Below are 13,811 nucleotides of genomic sequence, written 5' to 3'. Positions count from 1 at the left end.
AGTTTGCTGACCACTGACTAGACTAGACTATTTTCCTAGCTCTGTGACTCAACAGAATGACCACTCACATATCTTCTCCAGAGCACAGACCCTTGGAAAAGATCACTGTGCTAGGTTCTCAGGATACCACCTGTTATGGGCTGAATTATGTCCTCCCTTCCCCAAACTAATTTATGTATTGAAATCCCAACTCTCTGTACCTCAGCATGTGACTATATTTGGAAATAGGGCCTTTAAAGTAATGCAATTTTGATAAAATGAGGTCATATGGGTGGGGCTTAATCCAATATGACGTCCGTAAAAGATGTGTAAATTAGGCTAGAGATACACAAGAAGAAGACTGTGTAAAGATGCCAAAGAAAGATGACCATATACAAGCCAAGAAGAGAGATGTTAGAAGAAACCAAACTTGTAGTCTCCAGAATTATGAGGAAATAATTTCTGTTGTTTAAGCCACCCAGTCTGTGGGCACCTCATTATGGTAGCCCTACAAACTAATACACCTCCTATCAGGGCCTCCCAACTGTCCTCTAAAGTCCTACCACCAGCCTTGTCTGCTTAAAAACACCCTCTACAAAAAGTAATGCATTTATCCACCATGAACAAATGCCCAGCCACCTGCCTTAGGCTAAGGAAGAAAGTCCGCCTGATGGAAGCTAGTTTGCTCCTTTATCACATCTTTGGATTCTGCTCCAGAAGTATTTACTGAGAAACTTCTATGTGCCTAGTCTTCCTGCTACACAGTGCCCTAGACACAGGATGAGAGGCTAGAGAATAAGGCACAAAGAGTTAAATGTTGATCTTATTTGCATGGGTGTTTTTAGATGTATAATCAAGAGAACCATTAAAACAAAATGGAAAAACTTGGAAGCAACAGCAAGAGGGGGCAGCATGGAGAGACAGATAAGGAAGAAACTCACAGCCAGTGCCTACTGTCTGCCAGCTGTTGGACATGGGTTACTCATTGGTCTCCTAGAGAATTAGATATTAGCAACCCTGTTGGACAGGAAGGCGACCAAGGAACAACATGGTTAAAATGTACTAGTTCAGCGGCAGAACCAGAGTTTCTTTCTGGTCTGTACTCTAAAGCTTTTATTATGTGGAGATTATACATAAGAGAGGTATGCTAAGAAATAAATATGTAAACAATGAACTGTGAGAAATAGGATAGCTGGGTTATTAAGAGATGTGAAGGATTCAATATTTACTAAATGCCTGCCGCTCTGCTTTAATACCATCTACTGAAAAAAGGCAACATATTAACATGTGCTAAAGTCCAGTGACTGATACATAACAGAAAAATCTTACCTAGTAATTACTCCTATTAATATTAGTACTTCATTAATCCCTCCCAGCAATCCTGGGAGGCATACACAGCTATCCCCAGTTGGGAGGTTAGAGGAATAAAGTCCAGGGAAGTTAAGCTAACTCACTCAAGGTCAGAGAGCTACCAGGGGATAAAGAGGACGATTTTGAGTCCCAGAATTAAAATGTATCTCTTAACAACACTTAGAGTCTGAGTGTCTTTTCTCATAACTGACAGAGGAGGAAGCTAGTTCTCCTTACTGAACCAAAATGCTCCACAGGAATTTTAATAAACTCCTCAGTTCCTAAAGCTCTGTCTTCTACTTCTGGGCTGCAAATGACAAGAATCAAAAAAAGAGCTTGAAAGGCAGGACGCAACAGAAAAATTTTGAAAGGCTGCCCCAGAGGGCCAGAGATGAGCCAGGAGGAGGGCAGGGCAGACTGGGGACACACATGCCTCTGTATGCAAGGCCTGGCAGCCGGCTGGCAGAGGGGCCAAAGAGCACTGAGGGAGCCACCTGCACACTGCAAACGGGACCAAATGAGTCTGAAGGTCAGGCTCAAGCTCCATTCCTAACTGCTGCGAACATACCTGAAGTGGGCTCCTAGGCCATTCGGGGAAGGAAAAGCTATCAGCCGAAACAGCACACAACAAAAGGCTGGGCAATGCAAACAGCTGCATGGACCCGCGGGCAGGCAGAGTCCAGGCTGCTCCCCGCCACACTGGTGCTCACCCCTCCACCAGCATCTGGGTCCTGCAGTGTGAATTACAGATCTCTCAAGGGCACCTGTGCACACAGGCGGCTTTCAAGAAAGGATGGCTAAGTGGACAAATGAATGAAAAAGCAAACAACAACAAATAAATTTATCTTCTTAGATTTGATGTCTATCTACCAAGAGCTATTTAACACATTCATTATCAAAATTTCCTCCCATAACTGAGGTAAATACCTGACATTCTTCTCCAAAATTTCAAATAATCTAAACCTAGTTAAGTGCAGATGTGTCATGCCTGACTTGTATTTTAAATGTTTTAAATATTAAATATCATTTAATATTACTATTTAAATTATTTTAATATTTTATTTCACAAGAAAGACACTGGGGGAAAAAAAAGACACTGAAAACCAGGAGTACAAAGTTGTTAGCTCTCACTTTTCCTCTCTTTGTACTAACCCTTCACTCTGCATTTTCTAATCCAGGGTGGGGCAAAAGTAGGTTTATAGTTATTCATATGGAAAATAATACAACAATAAATTATAAATAATAAACTGTGTTTCACATACGACTGTAAACTAACTTTTGCCTCACCCTGAACAGTGAACAATATAATAGAGGAAAAGCAAATTAATTGTTCATGGAGAGTAGAAATTTGAAACATGAGGATGTTATCTTCCCTGGCCCATCCCCTTTCTGTTACTATGGAAAATACTCCCACCACCATCACCTAAGTACCATTAGGAGAAAGCGAAATTGGAATAAAAAGAGCATTCAAAGAGCAACCAGAGTTAGACAGAAGCAAGTGATCCTTCTATTTTACTGATGAAGCTAATTGACTTAAAAATGGTGGACGAATTGAATGTCTTTCCAAATCTGAATTTTCTGTCCTTTCAAATTGCATGCTTACATCTGTGGATGAAAATACCAAACATATATCTCAATGTCATTTTCTCTTCATATCTGTAATGGCTAACACTGATGAAATAATATTCCAATGTTTCATTATCATTAATGTCCTGAGACAATAAACCCCTTAGGCTTAAGACCAGTTCCTTTTGCCATACAACGTGGTATTTTTGTAGCCAAATGGGAAAATACATTATTGTTGATGTTTCTAGGTTTCTAAAAGTCCTTTACATAATATAAAGGATTAGTCTGCAGAGCATTTACAGATTGAGAATAGATATCAATTTTAAAAATTTTATTTTTAAATTAAGAATTTTTTTTAAATTTTGAATTCTTTTTCTCAAACAGTTCTTGCCAATGGTTAATCAAAAAAAATCATCTGCTATATAGGTAACCAAGCCTATGGTTTTAAATAACAAGGTGATTCATGACTAAACAAAAATTCCCCCAAAATTTTACCCACACACTCATCTATATCTAAAAATCTTAAATTTTCTATTGGTGCTTAATTTTTAACTCTCATGCCAATTCCAGGCAATGGCTAAAGAATAAACTGAGGGGGGTGGTTAGATCCAGATCACAAATCCAAGCCAGACTGCTGTACAGGGATCACAGCTGGAGGCACTGATACGGCCCTTACTGATAGGCTTGCTCGGGAGGCGACTGTATAAGGGGATACCCCCATAAATGGCAATCCCCCTCTGTTTCCTTTATATGTGCCAACATTTTTATATACACAGAAACAAGCTAAGCTACTTACACTTACGGGAATCTATAATCTGGAAAAAGGAGAGCAACTAGGGCATATATAAATTAAAAATCTTTTAGTACATTACTGGACACACTTGTCTTTTTCCAGATGGCTACCCAATTATTTAAAACTAAACCCACTGAGGTCTGGAGAGGATGATGAAAACAAGTATATCCTCTGTGGTATCTCTTTAATCCAACTACTTCAGGTGATGCTATAGGTGAGGGGACAGTGGCAGCAATTTATTAAGACCTTCCAAACTAAGAAGCCAGGCAAGGTTAAGAGACACAGCTTACAAACAGCTGTCGTAGCACACCCCAGCTACCCCAACTTGAGGATACCATGGGAAGGAGAGACCCCTGTTTTAAACAGAACTGAGCTCCTTAAGACACTGCTGAGTCAAGCAGCACTTTCCCAAGCAGAAATACAGCACTGGGCAGAGGCTGAAGGAAAATGGCAAACTGATAAACTTGGTGTAACAATTAAAGCCATAACAACAACTCCTGTGGTTTGTATGTCATGTAATCTATATCTATAATCTATATCTATATCTATCTATATCTAAGTAATATGCAAATGAGGTTCGGACTTCGTAATGGTCAGGACCAGCTCAGAGGAGGGGCCGGGCGCAGCTCCAAGCCTGAGAGAACAATACATAGGCGCGGCCCGAGGCCTGAGAGATCAACACAGAGGGGCGCCTGCTCCAAGCCTCCAACGTGGCTGGGGGCAGGCCCTCAGCGGACACACACACACACACACACACACACACACATATACGCCCACAGGGTGCCTGCTCTGAGCCTCCAACATGCCTGGGGGCAGGTCCCCAGCAGACACACACACACACACACACACACACACACACACACAGGATGCCTGCTCCGAGCCCCTGTGGCCAGAGTGCAGACATCCCCTGAGGGCTCCTGGACTGTGAGAGGGGGCAGGCTGGTCTGAGGGACCCCCAACCCCCAGTGCACGAATTTCATGCACCAGGCCTCTAGTAGTTTATAAAATGCTTGGCACATAACTTAATGCATAACGCTCAGATCTTCTAACATGGGTAACATCATAGTCCTAAATTCTAGATGAAGAATTTTAGGATCAATTAAGTAACTGAGTAACCCTAAGGTCAGCTAAGTATCAGATTTTATTGTATCTCACCAACCTAAGTAAAAAAAGGAAGCCCCTTTGGCCCAGCTGGTGTCGCTCAGTGGTTGAGCATTGACCTATGAATCAGGAGGTCACGGTTGGATTCCCGGTGAGGGCACATGCCCAGATTGCGGGCTCAATCCCCAGTGGGGGGGGGGGGGAGGTGGGAGGGGGGGCGTGCAGGAGGCAGCCAATCAGAGATTCTCTCATCATTGATGTTTCTATCTCTCTCTCTCTTCTTCTCTGAAATCAATAAAAATATTTTTTAAAATTAAAAAAAAAAGTAGCACATTTGAAGATCAAAAATCAAACCTAATTTTCCTCATTATCTGTGTGGCACATAAGAATACCAGACAGGTGAGATGTTACCTCCACAGAGTTTCAGGCAATAAAATGGGCCAATTATTACAGACCAAATGGAAATGCTGTTTTAAAGAACACACTGTCAGAAAACAAACAGTAAGTAGAGATCTGATGGTTTGCTTTATGAAGATATTGATAAAGCTATCACTAGGAGGAACCTGTGGGTAGTAACTGTTTCTGTACTCCGGCACCTCGACACAGATCAGCACAGAAGAGATGGCCAATCGGAGGTGATTTCAGTCCAGCTTCTCAAGCACACTCACATAGAAACACAAGTAGAGTGTTCTTGATCGTATCTATGAATTTTATATTTTACATTTAAAAATGTTTCACCAGTCTTCCAATGGGTTCCATAGCCCAAGAAAGGATCAAGAATTCATGCTGACGCCCTGACTGGTTTGGCTAAGTGGATAGAGCGTCGGTCTGCAGATTCAAGGGTTCCAGGTTCGATTCTGATCAAGGACATGTACCTTGGTTGCAAGCACATCCCCAGTAGGGGGTGTGCAAGAGGCAGCTGATTGATGTTTCTCATCAATGTTTCTAACTCTCTACCCCTCTCCCTTCCCCTCTGTAAAAAAATCAATAAAATATATTTTTTTTAAAAAAAAGAATTCATGCTGACGATAGTCGGATCATATTTATCACATAGTAAAGTAAATGATGGGTTCTAAAGAATGTGTAGAAAGATAAAATCCACTTAACCTTCATAAAGTTTTGTACGCAATAGGTTAGGCAAAGGTGTTTTTCTATGAAAAGTTGTTTCATAGGACAAATATGTTACTAATTTAAAAAGGCAGACTATATTAACTGTGCAATAAAATCAAATATTATAGGCACAATTTAATCCTAACTAATGATTCAAAAGTCATTTCTAGATGCGATACTGTCTCAATGTTATTTTGAAAGTCAACTATCACTTTTCCAAGTGAAGAATAGCATTGCAGTGGATAGAATGCCAAATACCAAAGGAATGTGTTGTACCACACTTTTGGTAACGGTTGCTTATGGAAACTTATGTTCTTACTTGGTCTCCTTTTTAAGGAATAATAGAGGAGAATTATCTAATTTTAGATTAGATTAGACATCCTCCAACCCTCTCCTTTCTGCTCCTCCCTCCACAAGATACCAATGACTCCAGCCAGCCAGTAACATTTTGATAATTGCCTATTATGTGCTGCACACCTTTAAAGAAACTGGAGATGCAGTGATGAACAGAACACTTAAGGGTCCCTGACCTTGTGGAACTTAAATGCTAAAAGGGAGGGAGACCAACAATAATCAAGTAAGCAAACAAGTGAAACACCACCCAAGTAAATAACTTAACAATATTCCTAAAAATCACACGGGAGTTGAATGCAGAGACCTACCTGGGCTCATGTTTCCTCCCACTAATCTTGTGTTCTATTAAACCACAATGCCAAGATCTCAGAAACAAACAAACAACAACAAAAAGAAATCCAAGAGAAAATGCAGAACAGGGAAACAGAGAGAAAGCTCAGAAAGGAAAGGTGTACAGTGCCTTGAGGGGAGGTACGTCCTAGGTACATTCTTTAATTTAGCAATGCCTATCCTGTCTGTAATTATTGCTTGGGTAAAATAAGCCATCTAATGAAAACTAAAGTACCTGAAAATCTGATGGCAATGAAAACTAGAACAGAATAGACACATAAATCCGCTGCTCTTTCCACAGCTGCCAACCTCCATGCATACACTCTGTTCATTCAGGAACACTTTCCCAACTTCCTATAGAAAAATCAATTCCTCCAAAGGATGAGCAAGAGATTCCAATTTTCTTTATTGTTTGATGCCAAATGGATCTGACTCTCAGTCTGTCAGGGCACAGGGTAATCCCCCATGCTCCCTTCTGCTCAACATTAAAGAAGAAACACAGCATCAGTTTACCCATAGTTGTAGTTACTACAGGGAAGTAGCTGAGGCTAATATGTAAGGCTCCTTCCCCATTGGGCCAGGTCTTTAAAAAATCCTCATTGGGGAATAACCAACCATACCAAAATTTAAATACATTTTAAAATATTCATGTCTCTCCCTGGTGAAGGGAAATTGAATATATATAATTGCAACAGGTGTTTAGCCATTTGCTAATCCCTAAAACAAAGGAATGAGGTTAAGTTACATACTCTGCTATGACAACAAAAATACTTATTTCAACTACTATTCAGTTTTTAGTTTACATCAATTAATCTGGATTTTTTTTTAAAAAGAGAGGTTTCCCAAATGATAGCACATTAACTTAGATATTTCACTTTTTCTTTTCATATGCTTTCTTAATCTTTGGGTCTACATGAAGTTTTTCCTGTAACATTTGAAAAATGTTTCATAAATTACTATGGAAGGATGGAAAATAAAACTCAAGGCATCTGCTTAAGAAATTTTTATGTATAAATTATTCAGAGTGTTAATAATGAGGTTAAAAATTGAGAAGAACCATGGCCAGTATACAATGAAAGGAAAAAATTGCTTCATACTGTGTGATCTCAGTATGTATTTAGAAAGGCAAACTGCCAGTTTCATTGAAATTGTTCTAACAGTCGTCTTCATTTTAATAGCTACCACTTATTGAATGCCCACTGTTATGTGAGGTGTGGACTACATTTTCTCTTAATTCTTACCTCTACCAGATCAGGTAGGTATTCACGTATGTGGTGAAAGAATTTGTAACAATTACATGGGAAGTAATTTTGGTGGAATTTGAAGGCAGGCCTCTTCAGTTAATGTCCATGTTCTTCCCAACTACAGTACTCACCCTGTTTTCTCCCATAGTTTCAACTCTAATCACACGCACAAATGTTTATACATGATGGAAAAGGTGATGAGTGTGACAGGACTAACTGCCTTCTTACTTAAATCCACTTTCTCATAGTTAAAAGAAAATGTATCCTATATTTTCTCTTAAGCTGGAAAGATCACGTTATTTTTTTCCGCAAACCTTCCCCAGCATCCCACCGAAAAGCACAAAACACATTTATACTACAGTACACAAAAACCTACTATATCAGAGGCTGCTGAGTTGAAATGACAAGATTCCACTATTCTCCTACCTAAGTCCACACTATCTTTAAGGTCCATGGTTCAGTCCTTCTCAGCCTAAGAAAACAAAGATTATTATGTTAACTGCACCTCAGAGCAGACCACAGCTGTCTGTATCCTCAACTCCTGGTGTTTCTCTTACCATATGATAATCTCTGCACATTACTGACATTTGTCTTTTGTCAAATTTATTTGATCAAATTTATGAATTTATCTTGAAAGTTGTTTCAGCTACTTAATTATGTAATGCATCGATTTTTTTTTTCATTGACTCACAGTTCAGAGTCAATGTTACTAATGTAACATTTTTAATCATTCACTTGCCTCCCTCTTCAATCCTATCCTATATAATAAAAGGCTAATATGTAAATTGTCCCCAAGAGCGGGAGTTCGACTGACAGGGAGTTAGACATGCACTGACCACTAGGGGGTGGTGCGGAACATGGCAGGCACTGGCAACGCAGCGTTGGCAGTGGGCGGCAGTGGACACACTGCCAACCCCAATGGGCCCTGACGAGAGTGAGACCACGGCAGGATGGTGGAGCAGGTGAGCGGGCGGCGTCAGGCCAAGGCAGGTGCAAAGGGAGGCCCCAGCCGGCAGCAGCTAGGGACCCTACCTGTGCACAAATTTTGTGCACTGGGCCTCTAGTATAATAAAATCCTAGTATGCAAATTGTCCCCTCTACCGGGAGTTCTGCTGGGAGTTCGACCATTTGCTATGATGTGCGCTGACCACCAGAGGACAGCACAGAACATGGCAGGCGTTGGCCACACAGCACTGGCAGTGGGCGGCAGTGAAGATGCTGCAGGCCCCGAGGAGAGCAGGACCGGGGTGGGATGGTGGAGCAGGTGCAAGCCACTGGTCACTGGGTGGGGGCCAATCACCCTGCTGATCTGCTTGCCCTGCCGCCGTCGGGCTCCCAGATGCTGAGGGAGCTAGGCAGGGGCCCAATGCCCCACCGATCCAATCGCAGGGTGACCAGCAGCTGCAGCGGGGAGCCAGGAGGTGGCAGGGCAATAGGTGGGGTGATCAGGCCCCATAGGCAGTGACCAGTGGCAGCAGCGGTGGGGGCAGGTGGCTGGGGAAGGGAGAGAGTACCCGGCCAGCAGCCGGCAGCCACTAGAGACTCTACCAGTGCATGAATTTTGTGCACTGGGCCTCTAGTCTATACTAATAAAAGGGTAATATGCTAATTAGACCAGATGTCTTCTGGACATCCTTCTGGATGTCCTTCAGGACAAAGCCACAGTGGCAGGGGCTGAGGCAGATATAGTTAAGGCAATCAGGCTGGCAGGGGAGAGCAGGTGGGGTGATAAGGCTGGCAGTGGAGAGCAGTTAGGGGCGATCAGGCAGGCAGGCAGGTGAGTGGTTAGGAGCCAGCGGTCCCGGATTCCAAGAGGGATGTCTGACTGACAGTTTAGGAAATCCCCGGCAGGGATCCAGGACAGGAGAGGGTGCAGGCCAGGATGAGAGACCCCCACCACCCCATACATGAATTCTGTGCACTGGGCCTTTAGTTTTCTTATAATAATGGACGATCTCATACATGAGAAACTGGTGTTAGTCCTGGAGAAAGATTCATGAGTAGGCACACTCCACACAACCACACTCACATTGTCAGAAAGTAATGTAATAGAAAGCAAATACATCCATCAAGGCAGGCTCTGTGGCTGACTTCAAGATCACATCAGAGTGGGAAAAAGGTTGGTAAAATCAGAAATGTGTGGGTTGCGATTCTGGTTCCACTCTGAGCCTCAGCTCCCTTATATGTAAATGATAGTAACACCACTGGCAAGAAAAAGTACACTGTGGCTTTTCTCTACCAGAATGTTTAACTTTTAACTGGCATTCCATAAATGGACCTTTAACATAAAAGGAGGTGTTTTTCTGCCATCTCAATGGTGAGAACTGTACTATGTTCAATGGAATGAAACACTTCCTCAAAATAAATGAAGGGCCATAATGGCATCCTGCATTCCTTGTTCTTTTCTGTTAATTGACTGGCAACGTGGATGTGATCCGTCATCACATGTCCTGCTGGAAGGGACTGCTCTGCACCCTTTTCTCCCTCCAGTGACTTATTTACAAAGACTTGTGTAAAACAAGCCATTTATTTAAAACAGGGGAAGGACTAGCCAACATTCTGGCAACTCAAAACAAAACAAAACAAAGATGCCAAATTGGCTCACGTGAAAGGATGGAAAAAATGATACTATAGTGGCTGCACTATGACTTAGATGGTAAAGAAATGGGTAAGTTTTACATCAGAGAAGGATAAAATTGCTTTGATTCCTGCCTGCACATCAGCAATTTTTCTATTGTAGCTGCCAATATTTTTATCCTAGCAAATCATTAAAAACTTAAAATGACAGATTTTTTTAAACCACTATAAAAACAGAGGAGGAATAGAAAGAAAAAAATTTGGAGGAATATAATCCAAAAAATGCTAACAAAATGATTATTATCTTCTGTGGGTAGTAAAATTACACAAATATTTTTTATTCTTTTCTGATTTTTTTTTTTCAATGAGTATAGGATGTTCTTACAAGGAGGGGAAAAAAAGAACAAAAAGGCAAAGGAGAAAAACAGGAATTTTCTGGTTAGGAATTTGGAAAGGAAGATGTGCAGGGACAAAGGGAGACATTCATATTGTGCTGAGCCTAGGACCACAGTTAAAGTATATACAGATATCCACATTCCAAGCACACACAACATTTAAAACCTTATCCTGGTACAGGAGTATAACTTTTTCCTTTAACAATTTTTTAATCTTTTAATATACCTTTTACTTTTTAAATTGCTATTGGCTATTTTATTTAAAAGAAAAACAAAATTTTAGAGAAATGTAAGTACAAACAGCCAAGTTCTCACATCATATTCAGTAATGCACCAAGCCCAAGATGTACCGCATTGTGTAGAAATGAGACTCCTAGAAGAGAGGACAGGCCCTACTTGCACAAACAATGTCTCCTTTGATATTTTTACTGATTAGTCTCTAATTCAGTAGACTCTATGAAGAAATCACAATCATTGGTCAAGCGTGACACCCATCTTGGCCAAAGGCAGCCTAGCCACCCAGCTGTGTTTTCCTCCCTTTAACTCTGGCCTGTTAAGCAGCGAGACTTGGGAAGAGCTGCCTGGTACCACAAAAACGACAATTCTGGCATCATCTGAACTAAATTAATCTTGGAATACGTTTTCAAGCCTCCACATGTTTTCTCTTGGCACAATGACAGTGCCCATAGTGAGTGGAGACGTCCATCAACTGGTTACCTGTGAGATATAACCTGGAGGCACATGGATAGGAGGAATGGATCCATTGGGTGACATCATCGGAACTTCAGCAGGTCCTAAAAGAAGCAAGAGCAAGATATTAACAGTTGAAAAACATACAGTACTCAAAATAATCATTGATATTTTAAAAACGTTATCAAAACTAAAGAGAATTAATCACTTGGACTATTTTCTCTTCAATAATTGTTACACTGTGCCTTAGACATGAAATTATGGATGAAAAGAAATTCTCCAGCTGTATAAGTCAAGGGGGGGGGGGGAGAGCAAAACTATGAGCATCTTTATAAATATTTAATGATTCCCAAATCCTCAAGGATGCTTAGTTAAGAGTAGTCCAACTCTTAAGTCTTTGCCCCAACAAAGTGGGGCAAAAAGTTTCTTTTTATTTGTCTTTAAAAGAATGTATTAATAACATTCAAAATACAAAATTGATTTACATTAAACAAATTAATTTTAAATGGTTTATCTCCTCTAGTTTAAAAAGCCCCAATGGATGTAGGTTCATAATTTTCATTTCAAATTATTATTTTCAGTAAGTTATTGTAACATGACATTAATTTTCAAAGAGAAGAAACCAAAAACACTTCAAGCTAACTGAATTTGGTATGCCTCTTATGTTCTAAGGCAGAGGGAAAAAAGATCACATTTTAAAACTAGGTACTATTAGAAATACTCATGACAAGTTTACTTGGGGTTATTTCAAAGTAAAACATTCAAATAACAATAGGTTAGTTTCAAATTCATCAAAAGTTAATTACAGGTCTAATACAAACAATGATCAGCAAGGTAAGACTCACCTAAAATACAGTTTGAGTTAATATTTAATTACAAAGAAACCATAATATTTGTCATAACATCAAAATCAACTTCTGACACCCTACCCAAGATCCCGTGATTACATGGTTTCCCTAGATGTGCAGGAACACCACCACTGGTTTTTAGGTTGGTAGCTGGCTCCCCTATTTAACACACACTGCTCAAATGTTAATCCACACTGTGGGGTTTTAAAAATTAAATTTATTTTGGTGACATTGGTTAATATAATTATATAGGTTTCAGGTGTACATTTCCATGATAAGTGATCTATACGCTGCATTGTGTGCCCACCACCCAAATCATCTTCTATCATCATATGTTTACCTTCCCTCCCCCACCTCCCTCCCACATGTTTCTAGTCTGAGATGCGACTTCCTGGCTCCAAGTGCCCTGTGTTGTTTATTTTCTCTCTCCCAAAGAGTGTTGTGCTGCCGGCAATGAAAATTATTGAACTGTAACAAAAACCAAGAAAAATACAACACTTTTCTTGGCAAAAGAAAATAGATCCTGCCACCCAATGCTGCATTTACATGTAAGCACAATGCACCCCTCACCGCACAGTATAACTCAATGTTCTAACTACTTCATAGGAGAGGACCAGTTGGGGATATAGAGGGACAGGGATGTTGGGGTACCCATCCACAGGTCTACAAGTAGAGGGATGAAAACAGAGGAGAGCAGAGAAGACGCTGATATCCATACCATCTGACCAGAGTTCACACTGCAACTTCATGGACAATACACCAAAGCACTGAACTATCTGATAATCTCTAAACACATACAAGACCACAGTGGCCTCTCTCAGGCTAACAAATTGATGATTATTTAAAGCAAAAGACAATGTCATAATTGAGTGAGCCTATTCTATCTTAAAGTATGATTTCAATTAGTACATATACTAATCACTGAAGGTACTTTCCAAATCTATCTTTCTCATTAGTTTTAGCATTTTTGCCATAGTCATCAAGACATTTCGGTATGTACTAAATACTTTTATTTGGATTGCCTCACTTAAGAACCACAGACAACTATTTCAGCCTTAGCCTGAGCAGTATCTATGAAATCCAAGGGTCTCTGCCTGGTTTCATTCCCAGCTCACTAGTCACACTGGTTATGTGACCTTGAACAATTCACTTTTGGAGCCTCACTGCTCAACAGGTATAAATGAGAACAACTCCTACCTGATACATTGGGTTTAAAGATTAAATTCAATAATGTATGCAAAAATGCTTAGTAGTACATAGCACAAAAATCACTCATCAAAATGTTAGCAATTTTTACGTTTTTAAAATTTTTATTTATAAGTTGTTGTTTTTTTCAGTTTACTTTTTTGTTAACATTATAAGTACTGATTTACTTTAAATGTCCTTATAAACACGTAAAATCAGCAACTACACTTTATACAATATTGCCTTAAGAGGCAATATTGTACATCAAACAAATATCAAATACTTCACA

At 40.2% G+C, this 13,811-nt stretch overlaps 1 protein-coding gene across 1 annotated transcript in view; it reads right to left on the bottom strand.

The window, feature by feature from the left end:
• Positions 1–13,811, bottom strand: part of FNDC3B (fibronectin type III domain containing 3B) — a 332,113-nt gene that overhangs the window by 144,557 nt on the left and 173,745 nt on the right. The window contains exon 4 of the mRNA XM_081085667.1: positions 11,517–11,593. Within this exon, the coding sequence (XP_080941793.1) occupies positions 11,517–11,593 (77 nt within the window). The remainder of the gene's footprint in view (positions 1–11,516; positions 11,594–13,811) is intronic.

Source organism: Myotis nattereri, assembly GCF_964212035.1.
Source record: "Myotis nattereri genome assembly, chromosome: 3".
NCBI classification, from domain to species: Eukaryota; Metazoa; Chordata; class Mammalia; order Chiroptera; family Vespertilionidae; genus Myotis; species Myotis nattereri.
Note: the sequence above shows the minus strand (reverse complement) of the source record. Positions and strands in the feature narration are given on the sequence as shown.